The sequence below is a fragment of the Phascolarctos cinereus genome, unplaced genomic scaffold (assembly GCF_003287225.1).
Source record: "Phascolarctos cinereus isolate Bilbo 61053 unplaced genomic scaffold, phaCin_HiC Scaffold_2;HRSCAF=192, whole genome shotgun sequence".
NCBI classification, from domain to species: Eukaryota; Metazoa; Chordata; class Mammalia; order Diprotodontia; family Phascolarctidae; genus Phascolarctos; species Phascolarctos cinereus.
The window spans coordinates 208,500,392-208,517,358 of NW_027555625.1; the positions used below are offsets into that span (position 1 = coordinate 208,500,392).

General features: G+C 38.9%; 1 protein-coding gene across 1 annotated transcript in view; it reads right to left on the reverse strand.

Annotated features, from left to right (window-relative positions):
• Window positions 1-16,967, reverse strand: part of VIT (vitrin) — a 149,231-nt gene that overhangs the window by 117,203 nt on the left and 15,061 nt on the right. The window contains exon 2 of the mRNA XM_078149774.1: window positions 13,622-13,691. Within this exon, the coding sequence (XP_078005900.1) occupies window positions 13,622-13,673 (52 nt within the window). The 5' untranslated portion in view covers window positions 13,674-13,691. The remainder of the gene's footprint in view (window positions 1-13,621; window positions 13,692-16,967) is intronic.

Genomic DNA, 16,967 nt, shown 5'->3' on the forward strand with positions numbered 1-16,967 from the left:
ATGATAATTGTAACGTGCTTAACACAGTGCCTGGCACATAGTAGGTACCATATAAATGTTAGCTCTTATTTATTAGCTATGCCAAAAAGAAATAGAGTTCAGTCTTGTATGATCTGTTCTTGAAGAAGACATGGTGACCCTCAGTGATCATTACTTCCATTCCTTAAGTCCCCATAAATATAAACATTTAATAATGTTCTAGAATTTTGTCTGGATCTTATCTAGGTTTACTATCATCTCTATGTAGATGACTATAAAATCTATGTTCAATTCAACTTAAACATTTATTATTTATCTAGTCTTTGAAAAAACACATTTCTTTTGCTTAATCTTTTCTTCCAAGCTCTAGGCATTTAAAAATTGAATTGACTTCGTCAGAGAGGTAGCGTCATGAAAGTGCTACATTATAGAAGCCAGGGTTAAATTGATAATCAATAAGGAAGTGGTTAAGAGTGTCAAATAGTGAAGAGAGTTCAAGAAGGGATGAATGCTTAAGGGAATGGAGGAATGGGAATGGACCTAGGTACTAGAGATTAAGATGAGGATGAAAACAAAATGGATAGATTGTGTGTGTACATGTGTGGATGCATGCATGCATGTGCACATATAGGCACATATATGTACATATAACTACATATGTATTGTATGTGCATATATGTGTACATATACACAATGCATACATATACATTGTGTTATTTTTTTTTTTTTGATATATTTCATTTTCCTCCAATTACATGTTAAAATAATTTTGTAAACATTTTTAAAAAGTATTGAGTTTCAAATTCTGTCCCTTCTTCCCTCCTCTCCTCCCCCTTTCCTGAGATGGTAAGCAATCTGATACAGTTTATACATGTGCAATCATGTAAAACATTTCCTGTTAGTCATTTTGTACAAGAAGACTTGAATTAGAAAGAAAGAGAAAAATGTCATGCTTCAGTCTGTATTCAGGCAGTATCAGTTCTTTCTCAGGAGGTGGATAGCATGCTTCATCATGAGTCCTTTGGTATTGTCTTAGATCATTGTATTGCTGAGAATAGCTAAGTTGTTTACAATTCTTCATTGTGTAATATTGTTGTTACTGTGTACACTGTTCTCCTGGTTCTGCTCACTTCACTTTGCATAGTTCATATAAGTGTTCCCAGGTTTTTCTGAAATCATCCTGCTTGTCATTTCTTATAACACAATAATATTCCATTACAATCATATACTGTTCAGCCATTCCCCAACTGCTGGGCATCCTCTCTATTTCCAATTCTCAGCCACCACAAAAAAAAATAAAATAAAAGCTGCTATAAATATTTTGTACAAATAGGTCCTTTTCCCTTTTTAAAAAATGTCTTTGGGATATTGATCTAGCAGGGGTATTGCTGGACCAAAGGGAATGCATAGTTTTATAGCTCTTTGGGCATAGTTCCATACATACATATTCTTGATCCCAGCATTCAGGAACCTCCACTGTCTGGTTCCAACCAACCTCTTGAATTTTATATCATAATATTCCCTTCCATAAACTCTCTTTTCTAGCCAAATAAAAATACTCCAGTTCTCTTTTTTATCCTGTGCTAGCCAGTCTCTATGCCTTTGCTCACACCACCCCCCATGCCTGGGATAAATAGTCTTTTCTTCCCTCCATCTCCAGCTATGGAAGACTATATTTCAAATCTCAACTCAAGTGCCAAGACACCCCTCCTGACTTCACTTGCCTCTTCTCCTCTGGATGAAAGTGATACCTGCCTTTCTCAAACAGCACTTTATCTGGACCTCTCCTTTGCCCTTATCTTATTTTCCCTTGTAAAATTGTGATTTGTGAGTCATATGTTTTACATCAGATTATTAAATTATAGATTTAGAGCCAAGACGGACCTTGTGGGCCATATAGTTCAATATCTTTCTTTTAGAGATGAGGAAACTGTGGCCCAAAGAGGTTCAATGACTTGCCCATGGTCACACATAAGTTAGAGCAACATCTGTGTTAGATCTTTTTTTTTTTTTAATCCTCAAGGTCTAGTGCACGGTAGGCATTTAATATTTAGTGCATTAAATTAAATGAGTGCCATATATCTAGGATTCTAGAGTGTATTTTAAATGAAACAAGAACTAAATGAATATATCTAAAAAAAATTTTGTAAGGAGCTGACCACGTGAAATTATACCAGAGGTTGGGGAAAAATCAGTTGCCATCCTTGTGGTCACTGAAAAAACTATCAATCTGGTTCTGTGAACACTCCTGTTGCCTGTGGTTTCTATGTCTTGCTATCATTAGGACTGAAAGTGCTTTCATTAAGATCCTCTGCCCCCCAGGATCACTCATATTTTGTCACAGAAATTCCTCCAGGTTGAAAATGCTCATGGTTGGGTTCAGTTTAACAGTAGTGGTAAGTTGGGTTGTTATTTTTGGTGGGATACTGGCTCTGACTTCAGCAGCCCAGGCTTATTAATTAAAGCCTCTTTTGAAACCACTCTTCAGGCGGCTAGCTGACCAGGGAAGGCCTCCTAATGTGCTCATGCCCTAGAGCAAATCTTTCTTCATCCTTCCTCTGTAAGAGCTCTCTTGCTAAATTGGAGATGGTGAATTGCGTGTGGAGTTTGGATGAAAGGAAATCGGCCTAATTTTTCCTTTTCTAAGAGGCCCAGCTGAGCCTGTGCAGCAGTGACAGAGTTGCCAGTGTTTAATGGAAGGTTCAAAGCGGGTGACCCATCTGAAAGCAATCTCCTCACTACTGATGATGGAGAGGTGTGCGTGCATGCGTGCGCGCGTGTGTGTGTGTGTGTGTGTGTGTGTGTGTGTGTGTGTGTGTGCCTCCGAATCACAGAAGCATTATTTGGCCACTCTGGCTAGAAAGCCTAGAGAAATGTAATGGAAAATAAATATATCTAGGATGGTTTAACAAAATTTTAAGAACTGGACATATTGAGCTATTAGAACTATAAGCAGCAAAGAGGGACTCTGTTGTTTATTTTCTGAAATCATTGTCTAACAGAGGAAAAAGGACTTAATGGTTTATGTTTATAACCAAAGATTTGGTGTTGTGAGGCAGCATGGTATGGAGAAAAGAGTGCTGGATTCTGAGATACAAGACCTTGGTCCTGCCACTTACCACTTGTGTGACCTTAGGTGAACCACTTACCATCTCAAGCCTTAGTTTCCTCATCTATAAAATGAAAGATTTGAACTGAATGAAATCTAGATGTTCCTTCTAGCCCTAAATTTATGATTTTAAATAAATTATAACTATGATCCATAATATATTAAAGTGGAGATAATGACAAATGTCTTTAATAAACAATATGGCTCAATAGTGTGATATGGCTGCTGAAAGATTTGATTTGACCTTTGTTTACATTTGTCCTTGGGCTCTGGAATAAGGAAGTGATAATCCTATTCTACTTTGCCACATCCGCACTATTATACTTAGTTCTGGGGATCACATTTTAGGAAGGACATTCATAACCTAGAGAATGCTCAGAAAAAAAGTAACCAAGTAACAAAGGATCTTGAAATTATACCATGTGAGAATTATTTGAAAGAACTGGGAATACTTAAACTGGAAAAGAGAAGACTGAGTGGCAGGGAGGGAGAGAAAATAATAGTAATGGATGGAAATTGCCAAGAGACAGATTTAGGCTTAATGTCAGGAATAATGTGCTAACAATTAGAGTTGTCCAAATGGGCTGGCTAAGGAGGTAGTGGGTTCCCCATCCTTGGAGGTATTCGAACACAGGCTGATCACTTGTCAGGTATATTGCAAAGGAGATTCTTTTCAGACACAGTTGGACTAAATAATCACTAATGTCCTTTCTGATTCCAAAATTCTGTGATTGGCAATGGACCTATAATGTCATTGGTATACGCAACTCTTGGATGAGGAAACTCTCTCTGGTAATGTACATCAGTACCTTCTTTTTAATTTATGTTGATTAGAACAAGGAAAGATTTAGTAACTTGCCCAGGGTCACACAGCCAGTATGTGTCAGAGGCACAAATCAAACCCAGGTCTTTTTGGCTCTGAATTCAGCTCCATTTTCACTACAACACACTGCTTCCCAGTCTTCCTTAATCTTGTCACCCTCCTCAGATTACCCCTCCCCCCAATTTATCCCGGTTGTTTTTTGTCTGTGCATAGTTTTTTGCATATTGCCTCCACCTTTAGACTCCATTCTGAACTCCTTGAGAGTAGAGACTTTTTTTTTTTAACTTTCTTTGTATCTCCAGTCGTCACACAGGGTTGACACATAGCAAGTGTCTAATAAATGCTAGGTCACTGACTGGCCACATCTGATTTCTGTGAAGATTATCTATAAATGTTATTCCAAGTGATAGAATTTTAAAGGTAGGAAAGTTAGGCTAACTTCCTTATTTGACAGATGAAGAAAATGTGGCCCAGAGAGTTGAAATGACTTGTTCCATTTTATATGGCTAATTAGGGGAACTAGAACTAGAACTCAAGTTTTCTGACTCCCAGTATAATAATCTTACCACTATAATCCCATTTGCTCCCTTATAAAGGGCTCAGAAAACAGACATAAATAAACCATTCACATTGCTTAGAGGAGGGGTCCCAATGCATGAATTGCACAAAAGTGACATTTGCCCTTATATTCCTCCTCTTTCAAACCAAGGGGTTGGACTAGAGGGCCTCTAACATCCCTTTCAGCTATAAGCCTATGCTTCTACATAAAACAAATATATGCTATTTTTGATAAGCATCTATTAAACATTCAATTAACAACATTTTTATGTATCTTAGCATTTAGAAGGGAGGTTGAGGGACAATATGTAAATCTAACAGATAGTAATTTTATTAAACATCTATTAAATGCTTAGTTAACAATAGTTTTGTGTACATCATTTAGAATGGATGTTGAGTGATAATTTTGAAGGTCTAAGCTGTTAAAAAGGCTTTGCAGCATTTGGTGAAGAATATCCTTGATTCAGAGTCAGAAAATGCAAATTTTAGTTTTGGTTTTGCCAATAACCAGCTTAAGTTACCATTGTTGGACAAGGGACAGCTAGGTGGTGCAGTGGATAGAATGTGGGGCCTAAAGTAAAAAAGACAAATTTTCCTGAGTTCAAATCTGAACTCAGACGCTTACCAGCTGTGTGACCTTGGGCAAGTCACTTAACTTTGTTTGCCTCAGTTTCCTCATCTGCAAAATGAGCTGGAGAAGGAAATGGCAAACCACTCTAGTATCTCTGTTAAGAAAACCCCAAATGTAATCATGAAGAGTCAGATACAACTGAAAGCACTGAAAATAAAAGTCAGTTTACACCACAGAATCATAGGATCAAAGATTTAAATGTCAGAGGACATCTATTCCAATCCTCTCACTTTGTAGATGAAGAAACTGAGCTTCAGGAAAGTTGTGACTTACCCAAGATGGTAAGTTGCAGTGTCAGGATTGAAACAAAGGTCCTTTTATTTTAAATCTTCAAAGACTAGTGTCTTTATCCCTAAGATGAAGGGGCTAGAATAAATAACATAAGAGCTAGAAGGGTTTTAGAGATCATCTTCATTTATTTTTAATTATTATTGACGTCACTTGCTCTTGCATCACCCTCATTTCGGAATACATGTTTTCCCCCTTTCTTACTCAGTAACCTATCCTTTGTAAAAAGAGACTAAAAAAGAAACGAGGGAGGAAGAAGCAGTTCAGCAAACCAAACACACACAGAGCTAGAGTATGATATTGTGTGTAATGCTTCACACCCATAGTCCCTTATATCTCCCCACATGGAGAAAGTACATATCTTACTCTCTTCTTTGGGTCCAGATTTGTGGACTAGATGATATTTGAGCTCTCTTCTAGCTGTAAAGTCTATTTATCCTTCTCTCCTGGAAAAGGAGATCATATGGCTCAGTGGAAAAGTAATTGGTTTAGAGTCACAAGGCCTGGATTCAAATCCTTACTCTACTATCTGTTACCTGACAGCAGGCAAGTCACAATCTCCCTGAGCTTTAGTTTCCTTATTCATAAAATTAGGGGTTTGGATTAGCTGGCCCTTGAGTTTCCTTACAATTCTAAGTCTTGCTATGTCCCTATATAACAAGTATGGCTTCCATATCCATATCCATATCCATATCCATATCCATATCCCATATCCATATCCATATCTATCTCTATTTCTATCTCTTAAAGGTCTGCTTGCCATATATATATATATATATATATATATATATACATACAAATATATACATATATACACATGTGTGTATATATGTATATATAAATATGTATGCAAATATGTTACATGTCTCTACAATCTTTCAAAAAAAGAACCATTGTATTATCTTATTATTTGAAAGTTCATTTATGAAAGACTTGAGCTCTGGAGAGCTGGACTCTGATCTCCCTCTCCCTCATACTTTCTTTAATCTTGACAGGACCTTAGCATAAAGGACAGCTTAGAGAGCAGGGGATGGGAGAGAAAAGAAGAAAGAAGTCAGGAAAGACAGAACAAGAGGTGGGAAGTGAGTGTGTGCGAGCAGAGAGGAAAGAGGAGGTATCCTTTTTTGTCTTGATCATTGTGGGATGGGTTTGTGAAGTGATTGTATATCAGACTCTGAAAGCCTTTACAAAAAATCCCACCAATTGACCAGAGCTACCTCCTTCTGTCTCCTTCTTGTTAGAAATGAATGACTAAAGGTACTCAGAAGTGAAATGTAGGTGTTAATTTGACAGGGTTGAAGAAGCAGACAAATGGGAAATGCTAGTGAACCACTTCCAAAGTTTCCTGGGTGAATGGCTATGAGGTGTGTGAGCATGGTGCTTTTAGTATTGTTGTTACATGAGGAGGGAAGGCAGCATTTCTATAAAGGTCAGGACGTGATAGGTTTCTCTTTTGTTGTCCAACTTAATCATTGGTATGCTGAAAATGTCTAATATTTGTTTAATAAACTAGGCTAGTCCCAGGCCAAATTATGAAGCCTTGGTCAGGGTTCCCGGAGACCTAGGCTTTGCTCACCCCTTACGTATATAGAGAGGTATACCTGGTTCAGGTTCTGAGTGCCTTGTGACAGTAAGATCCTACTTAGGATTTCATAGTATGGAGAAGGTGCCCCTAGCAGAGGGTATCAATAGGGAGTAAGTTTGGATAGAGAAGGCCAGTAGAGTTATAAAGGATAAGGAGCTGGCCAGGCTGAGTGAGCTGCCCTAGGTTAAATAGAAGTAGAAGTCTTCTGACTGTGCTGGGGCATGGGTGTCTCGGATGCTTTTGACTCTGTAATACCTAAGGCTTCCCTATCACTTCTTGGTCCCTACCTCAGACACTCTGAGTAAGGTCCATTCACCTCTGTCCTGATATTTAGTTTCTTTCTAGCCTTACTTCACTTTGCTTTCCTTTATGCATTCTGTTTAAGCCAAAGTAGACTAGCTGTCCCCCAAACCCAGCATGCCATATTCTACCTTTGACCAGGCTACTCCCTTATGCCTACAATGAACTCTCTTTTTATCTCCACCTTTCAGAATCTCATTGCCCTTCAAGTCTCCTCTATCTTTCTTACCTGCCAATTGAAAGTGTTACCTAACTTCTAATATTCCTAGAGTACTTTGTCTGAATCCCTCCTTTGCCTCAATCAAGCATTTAATAAATATAGACTAGTCACTATGGTAAGTGTTGGGATAGAGAGAAGTGACCTAGTCTTTGCTCTCTAGGGGCTTACATTCTAATGTGGAATGGGAGTAGACAATGAGTATATATGAGTCGACTCCCCACTGCCCTGAGCTCATTCTCCAATTCCCACTTTCATTGGTGTACCAGGTCCCTATAGGAAAGCTGAATACTAGTCTCTTAAGGTTATAGGGAAAACTCTGAGAGAATGGGGTTTCTAATACTGTTACTCATGAGCTCCCACTGGTATATTGCCCCATTGGTTATAAGCCAGACTTAATTAGCTTTTAGAAAATGGCTATTCACTCTTACTAAGCAGGTATAGCAAGAAGCGTTATTATAAAACATCCCCCCCAAACTTCGGGCAACTTTCCCTTTGTATATGCTAGTTTCTTGGGGAGAGTAGGCTCAAAGGTAGAGATCATATGCAGCCAAAGGGTAAACTCAATGCTTCAGTTTACTGGAAGTACTTTCTGCCTTTTGCAAAAGCCCCACGAAGTTTTGTTTAGGTATAGTTCTCTGCTGGGCCATCAAGCAGGCATTGGCACCCTCATAGAATCCTCATTTGGCCTTTCCTCCGGGTTTCCAGTTTGTCCTTCATGTCTCTCTTAGCTCCTTATGCAGATGCTATTGTCAGGCAGGGATAGTGCTATGGATTTTGATGCAAACTCCAGATCTTCTAACCTTTTGAAATTCACAAAGTCATCATAGGGGCAAAGGTTGGGGGAGAAAAGCTTGATCTCCTTCTCTTCCCCCCCCCCCCCCAAAAAGCAGTTACCTCTCAGGAGTCTGTCACCACTGGATTTGACCACTACTCAAAATCAATGCTACTGTACTATGAGATTTTTTTTAACTGACTTGCTGTATTATACATAAGCCAAGAGGTTTATCTGCTTCTTTTAGCCAGTCACAAGACATGTGGCTATCATCTATCTTAATCTAAAGATCAAAGAATTTCTCCCAAATTTATTAAGGGCTTGTTCACAACTAGTTAACACTTTTATTGACTGGTTCCATCCAGCTGTGTGGGCCCTCTGTGATTATATTAATTGGGGAGTGGGAGTACTCTCCATGAATAAGCAAATAAAAAAGATATACATAATAGTACGAGATAGTTTGGAGGGAGAGGGAACTGGCCTCTGGGGGATCAGGAGAGGCTTCTGGCAGAAGGCAGCACTGGTGCTGAGTTGAGAAGGAATCCAGGGACTCTAAGAGTTAGAGGTAAGGAATGAGTGGACTCCAGGTATGGGGGACAGCCACTGCAAAAGCACCCTTTACCTTATTGTATACATTATAGTATCATGGATCTAGAGTGGGAAAGGACCTTAAAGGTCATCCAATCCAAACTCCTCATTTAAAAAAAATTAATAGTATTTTTTTCAAATTGTATGTAAAGATAGTTTTCAACATTAATTTTTGTAAAATTTTGAGTTCCAAATTATTCTTCCTCCCTCCCTTTCCTCCCCCTCCCAAAGACAATAAGCAATCTGATATAGATTATATATGTACAATCATGTTAAACATGTTGTGAAAGAAGAATCAGAACAAAAAGGAAAATCCGTAGTCAAGATGATGGAGTGAAAGCAGTGACTTGCTTGAGCTGTCCCCCAGACCCCTCCAAATACTTGCAAAAAATGGCTCTAAACAAATTCTAAAGCAGCAGAACCCACAAAAAGACAGACTGAAACAAATTTCCAGCCCAAGACAGCCCTGATGGTTGATCAGAAAGGTATATCACTCTGGGTGAGGAGTGGAGCATAGTTCAGCATGGGCATGCTGGCAAAACAGGCTTCAAGGGACTGAATCACAGGCAGCTGTGGTGGTTTCCAGACCTCTCAACCTACAAACCCACCCAAAGACAACTTAGAAGGTCAATGGGAAAGGTCTGTAACCGCAGTGAGAGAGAGAAGCTTGGTCCCAGCCCCAGTCCCTGAGCATGGCTCTGGGGCAGTGGCTGCCTCCAGAGCTTCCAGCCCACAGACTGAGGGGGAATTGGGTGACTGATCAGAGGAAGATGACAGGGATCTCTTTGCCAGTGCTGAGACAGGAATCTCTTGCTTTGCCCGTGCTTGGATCTGGGGCAGAGTTCTGGATGGCAATCCTGGGGCTGGGAGGAGTGCTGGTGTGGTGAAGCTTGTAGTGATGGTACAGAAGAAATCTTCCTCACAGTTCTAAGGCAAAAAAGAGTGCTTGTGGTCACTCATAGACCAGAGCACAGGTCAGGAAAGGAGTAAACACCTTGCCCCTTATCATATCACCTTGCAGGAACTGAAAATTTACAGGTCCCTAGAAGCATCTCTGAAAACAGCTGCACAAAACCCCTGAAGCTTGGGACAGTACATTCTCCACACTGGAAGCAGACACCTACCTTAACAAAGAATTTAAAACTCAAGTAATTGGCTGGGATCATGAGCAAGCCTCACAAAAAACAGTCAGACCATAGAATCTTTCTTGGGTAACAAAGAAGATTAAAACATACAACCAGAAGAAGACAACAAAGTCAAAGCTCCTACATCCAAAGCCTCCAAGAAAAATATGAATTGTCCAGAAGAGCTCAAAAATTTTGAGAAGCAAGTAAGAGAAGTAGAGGAAAAACTGGGAAGAGAAATGAGAGTGATGCAAGAAAATCATGAAAAACAAGTCAACAGCTTGCTAAAGGAGACCCAAAAAAATACTGAAGAAAATAACACCTTAAAAAACATCCTAACCCAAATGGCAAAAGAGGTCCAAAAAGCCAATGAGGAGAAAATGCCCTAAAAAGAAAAATTGGCCAAATGGAAAAGGAAGTCCAAAAGCTTACTGAAGAAAATACTTCCTTAAAAATTAGAATAGAGCAATTGGAAGCTAGTGACTTTATGAGAAATCAAGACACTGTAAAACAAATCCAAAAGAATGAAAAATAGAAAACAATGTGAAATATCTCATTGGAAAAACAACTGACCTGGAAAATAGATCCAGGAGAGAGAATTTAAAATTATTGGACTATCTGAAAGCCATGATCAAAAAAAGAGCCTAGACATCATCTTTCAAGAAATTATCAAGGAAAACTGCCCTGATATTTAGAACCAGAGGGCAAAATAGAAATGAAAGAATCCACCGATCTCCTCCTGAAAGAGATCCCCAAAGGAAAACTCCTAGGAATATTGTAGCCAAATTCCAGAGTTCCCAGGTCAAGGAGAAAATATTGCAAGCAGCCAGAAAGAAACAATTCAAGTATTGTGGAAACACAATCAGGATAACACAAGATTTAGCAGCTTCTACATTAAGGACACAGGGCATGGAATAGAATATTCTGGAGGTGAAAGGAGATAGGATTACAACCAAGAATCACCTATCCAGCAAAACTGAGTATAATCCTTCAGGGGAAAAAAAATGGATATGCAGTGAAATAGAGGACTTTCAAGCATTCTTGATGAAAAGACCAGAGCTGAATAGAAAATTTGACTTTCAAATACAAGACTCAAGTGGAACATGAAGAGGTAAACAGGAAAGAGAAATCATAAGAGACTTATTAAGGTTGAACTGTTTACATTCCTGCATGGAAAGATGATATTTTAACTCACGAGACCTTTGTCAGTATTAGGGTAGTTGGAGGGAAAAAATTATATGTATGTAGATAGATAGATATAGATAGATAGATAGATAGATAGATAGATAGATAGATAGATAGATAGATGGCACAGAGTGAGGTGAAGATGAAGTGGTGATATCTGGAGAATAAAATTAAGGAGTGAGAGAGGATTATACTGGGAGAAGGAGAAAGGGAGAGGTAGAATGGGGTAAATTATCTCACATGAAACAGATAAGAAAAGGCTTTTACAGTGGAGGAGAAGTGGGAGAAGGTGAGAGGGAAAGAGTGAATCTTATTCTCATAGGATTTGGCTTAAGGAGGGAATAACATACACACTCAATTGGGTATAGAAAGTATCTTACCCTACTGGAAAATAGGGGGGAAAGGAACAAGAGAGCAGGGTGATGATAGAGGGGAGGGCAGATTGGGGGAAGGGAGTAAGCAAAAGCAAACACTTCTGAGGAGGGACAGGATCAAAAGGGAGAATAGAATAAATAGGGGGCGGGATAGGATTAAGGGAAATATTCTTAGTTTTTTCACAACAAGATTACTATGGAAGTGTTTTGCATAACTACACATGTATAACCTGTATTGAGTTGCTTGCCTTTTCAGTGAGGTGGGTGGGGAGGGAGGAAGAGGGAAAATTTGGAACCCAAAGTTTTAAAAACACATCTTAAAAAAAATTGTTTTCACTTGCAACCGGAAAATAAGAAATATAAGAAATGGGATATAGAAATCTATCCTACCCTATAGGAAAATGGAAAGGGAAGGTGATAAGAGAAGGGGGGAGAGATAGGAGGGAGGGCAGATTAGGGGAAGGGGTATACAGAAAGCATGCCATCTTGGGGTGGGGGAAGGGTGAGTTGGGGAGAAAATTTGGAACTCAAAATCTTGTGGAGGTGAATATTGAAAACTAAAAATAAATAAATCAAAAAGGAAAATCCATGAGAAAGAAAAAAAAGACAAAACAAAAAATAAAAAACAAAAACAAAAAAAGTGAAAATAGTATGCTTTCATCTGCTTTCAGACTCCATAGTTCTTTCTTTGGATATGGATAGCATTTTCCATTATGAGTCTTTTGGAATTGTCTTGGATCATTGTATTGCTGAGAAGAGGTAAGTCTGTCATAGATAATCATTGCACAATGTTGCTGTTGCTGTGTAAATGTTCTCCTGGTTCTGTTCTCTTCACTCAGCATCAGTTCATATAAGTCTTTCCAGGTTTTTCTAAAATCTTCCTGCTCATCATTTCATATAGAACAATAGTATTCTATTACATTCATATGCCACAACTTGTTCTGCCATTCCCCAATTGATGGGCATCCTTTTCAATTTCCAATTCTTTGCCACCACAAAAAGAGCTGCTACAAATATTTTTGTACATGTGAGTCCTTTCTCCCTTTTTATGATCTTTTTGGGATATAGACCTAGTAGTGGTATTTCTGAATCAAAGGGTATGCAGTTTTATAGCCCTTTGGACATAGTTCTAAATTGCTCTCCAGAATGGTTGGATCAATTCACAGCTCCACCAACAATGCATTAATCTTCCAATTTTTCTACATCTTCTCCAACATTTATCATTTTCCTTTTCTGTCATATTAGTCAATATGGTAGGTGTAAGGTGGTACCTTGGATAACCCCCTCATTTTAAAGTCAGGTTTTTAACTTGGGTCCTGCTTCTGTGTATGTGCTGTTTCCCTCCAGTGTACCATAAGCTCCTTGAGGTGGTAGCTATTTTGTTGTTCAGTAGTTTTTCAGTTGTGTCCAACTCTTCATGACCCCATTTGGGGTTTTTTTGGCAAAGATACTAGAGTGGTTTGCCATTTCCTTCTTCAGCTCATTTTACAGATGAGGAAACTGAAGCAAAAAGTGTTAAGTGACTTGCCCAGGTTCACACAGCTAGTAAGTGTCTGAGTCCAGATCTGAACACAGGAAAATGAGTCTTCCTAACTCCATCCACTGGCATTCTATCCACGGTGCCACCTAGCTGTCCAATAGACATCTATGCCTAATTTATTTTTCGATCTCCTTCAGTGTCTCACACATAGTTTGTGATTAATAAATATTTGCTGAATGTTGGATGCAGCCTTGTAAATAAACAAACCACTGGGTTGGGAGCAAAAGGGCTCTTAGAGCCTCAACCTAGAAAGGTGCTACCCTGTGAACATTAGCTGGACTAAATTGGAGTCCAGACAATCAAGTACCCAACCAACAGTCATGACTCTGGGTTTCTGGTAGGTAGATGAATAGCACATAAAACTAATCAAATGTGCAGTTAGCATTCTCTCTTACAACTTTCTCCCAGAATGTTTATTTTGAAAAGACTTACAATAGTGTTTATGCAATATTTTTTAGTTTAAAAACTTTTTTGGCTTGTTTTTTCCCCTCACTTCTTAGGAAAATGTTATGAGTGTATCCAGACACACATATAAAAGTACTTACCAAGGAACATTTCAATAACAGATGCCTTCATAGCGAGAACAGCAATTCCCATAAATATCAAAATGGCACCCTGGAGAGGAAGAAACAATAACACCATAACATTTCAGCCAGAAGTTCTGAATTTCAGCGCATTTAATGATAGAGAATCAGCTCTATCACTCTACATTGTCCTCTAGTGCCCCAGGATCCCACTTGTGTCTTCCTGTATGTGTCCTGCTGAGATAGCATATGGCTTGTGTTTCTGGCACACACAGTAGTTATCCTAAGCTAGACACGCCAACTGGAGCCATTAGCTTCTTTGCCACTTCTTTTGGGTCCCTGTCTTTTCCTTGGGCCAAACAATAAGACAGTGGAAAAAGTCAATCTCAGCAAAATACCAGACTAGGTTTGGAAATAGGCCAGTCAGATGCTGTGCCTATTTCTGGGAGCATCTTGGGGCTCTCTCTTGAAAGTTGCCAGCACTGGGGCGGCTGTTGGTCTGCAAATGTATTAGCTGGGTGAGCTCTATGGTGGACTGCCATGTCTTTTGCATTATTTGGTCTTCAAAACTCTGAGCTAAAGAATCTTGAACCTTTGCCACTCTTTACTTAGACCATACCTATACTTATATAAGAGCTGGTGACATGAGGCAGTGGTTAATGTTGGACTCCAAGTCAGGAAGACCTGGATCTGTATTCTGCCCCTGACATTTACTAGTTCCCAGAGATAGGACAGCCAAATCACTGGAACACCCAGCCTCAGTTTTCTCTTTTGTATAGTAGTATCTACATTGCAAGGTCATTGTGAAGACCAAATTAGATAATGTATATAAAGTACTATGTGACCTTTCAGACACTCTGTAAATATTGGTTGTTTATTATTATTATTATTATTATTATATACAGGTATAAATTAGCAATCAGAAAATTAATAGGATCATAAGACTACAGATTTAGAGCTATAAAGTATCTTCCTTAGATTATACCTGTATTTATACTTCTATTATCATGTGAATCTACACGGAAGGAGTGATAATCATGCCTCAGATGCTGACTAGATGTAGGGCTTTGGGTAGGGCGTTGGTCATTGCATCTCTCTGGTGCTCAGCCTCTTCATTTGTAAAATGAGAGAATTCTGGCCCTAAAGTGCTATGATTTATTTTGTTTTACATTGAATCTTTCTTGATTATGGCTTTTTATAGTATTGAAAGCAGTAGCAATTAGTCTAAGGAGCAAGGCTAAACCAAACAGAATAAGCCACTTTGCTAAACTCTACCAAATAGAGTCCCTGAATGAGGTTAGTAACCATCAGTTAAATATTCACTAGTTAATAGACTTTAGTCTCAAAGTATGTATGAAGGCATTAAAATCTGCCCTGGGTTTCAATGCAATACAGGGAGAGCTGTGATGTGCATTGTAAAAATTTTGATTGTGATGTATTTCTTATATGTCTTCATTAATCCAAGAAACTAGCATTTACATACTTAGTAGGCCGAATTAGTTCTAACTTGCCTTTGAAGTAAATTCTATAGGCCTGACTCTCCCCTTTCTTGGCTTCTTTGTTCTCCGAATCCACTTCTGCTGGTGAATGGGGTAAATATCTTTGCCTTGTTAGTGAAATTATCCTTTCCCCTAGAAAATGAAATTTTGAAGCAAAAGAAAAATGTATATATGATGTATGAACACATATATCCATATTACAGAGATTGAGAGAGAGAGGAAAGGAGAGACAGAAAGAGAAAAAGAGACAAAGAGACAGAGAGATAGACAGAGACAGACAGAAACAGAGACAGAGAGACAGAGACAGAGAGAATGAGAACGTTTCCTTTCGAAAAGTTTTCTTTGTACTAAACTGGCCCAGTTGCAAGTTCTGCCTAAAACGACTGGGATTTCAGGATGTGACTAGGAAATGGAATTTGATCTTTCATGTGCTAGATGGACACATAAAAATAAGTAAGATTCCAGTAAATTCTCTAAGCCCTGAGGAGATAACATCAGTATACTGAGTCACCAGTGATGGAACCTGACCAGGGCCACTGTGCTTGGTGCAATCAGAATGTTTGCAAGACTCTATGTTATTATAGTCATTGTTTAGTTTACTTGTTTCTCTGCACAGACATATGAAACGGAAATACGCCCTTCAAAATATGTGAAAAGTTCCCATTCTTATCCATTTCCAAGGTCAGGGAATAGGTCAGCCAATCATAGCTGGTAAACATCTACTGCTGAGCTGCCCCAAAGTGGAATGGATTGTCTTAGGACATGGTGAGTAGAGCTATAAAGAGAAATTTTTTTCACCTGCATGCAAAGCAAAACTCTTATGGCTATATGTATGTCAGTGCAGGGCATTCACCCAGAGGATGTCTGGCTACATTTGCAGGGGCAGTCTAGTTCTTGTCTGTACAGGGGCATGAGGAGGGGGAGAAACTAGACAAAGAGAAGTGTCTCAGCATCCCTGGGAGGACAGCGCTGGCTGGCAGATGATCTTGAGGTGAAGTATGAGGATTGTAGGCACTGTGGGAGGCAGCATACTTTCCTCAGGAGGAAGTTCCTCCCACTCTGTCTAGATGATTCGTGCCCTGTATCAAAGTCCCATTTTCGTCATGATACTTTCAGCTCTGGCAGTGAGTCTTTCCTCAAGGAGATTTTCAAGTGGAGAGTAGATGACTTCTTAATACTCCTTAATGACTACTTCATACTTAATATTGAGAGGGGATTCTTGTTTAGGTACCAATTGAACTAGATGAGTGTTGATGCCCCTGTCAGTTGGGATGCTCTGATTCTGTGAAATACCATGAAACGATATGTGGGGCACATGTCATAATACTTCATATGCTGAGTTGGTTTTGACTTCAAACAAACAAACAAAAGGAACAACAGAGATTTGCAAAGTAGTGTTCTCCATACATGCAAATTCACTCCTAGAGTGGTTTTAGCTTGTGTTACACAATTTAGCAACCAACAACTAAATATATGGGGAAAAGAGAGAAAAATAGGGTGTATAATAACAATAAATATTTACTGAGGATCTATTATGTCCAAAGCACTGCGATGGCATTTGGTGGATAAGTGGATGCCAAGTGGAATATAAAATATTCTTGGAAAAGTGATGTCCAACACAGTGATTCTCATTTTTCTTTTTTGCTTGTAGCACAGGATTGTTCTTTGTTGAAAGGAATCATGGCATATTATAGGAGAATAGGAAGACTCATGCATGTACAGGTGATTATAAATACATGTGTTATACCATGTAGTGGAGATTCACATGCAGTTGCACGTGCAAGTTCCATTTAATTCACCACACTTGGAGGATGCTATGGAACAAACACCTTTTAAGAACTATTGAGCTAATATTTTAATGACATGAA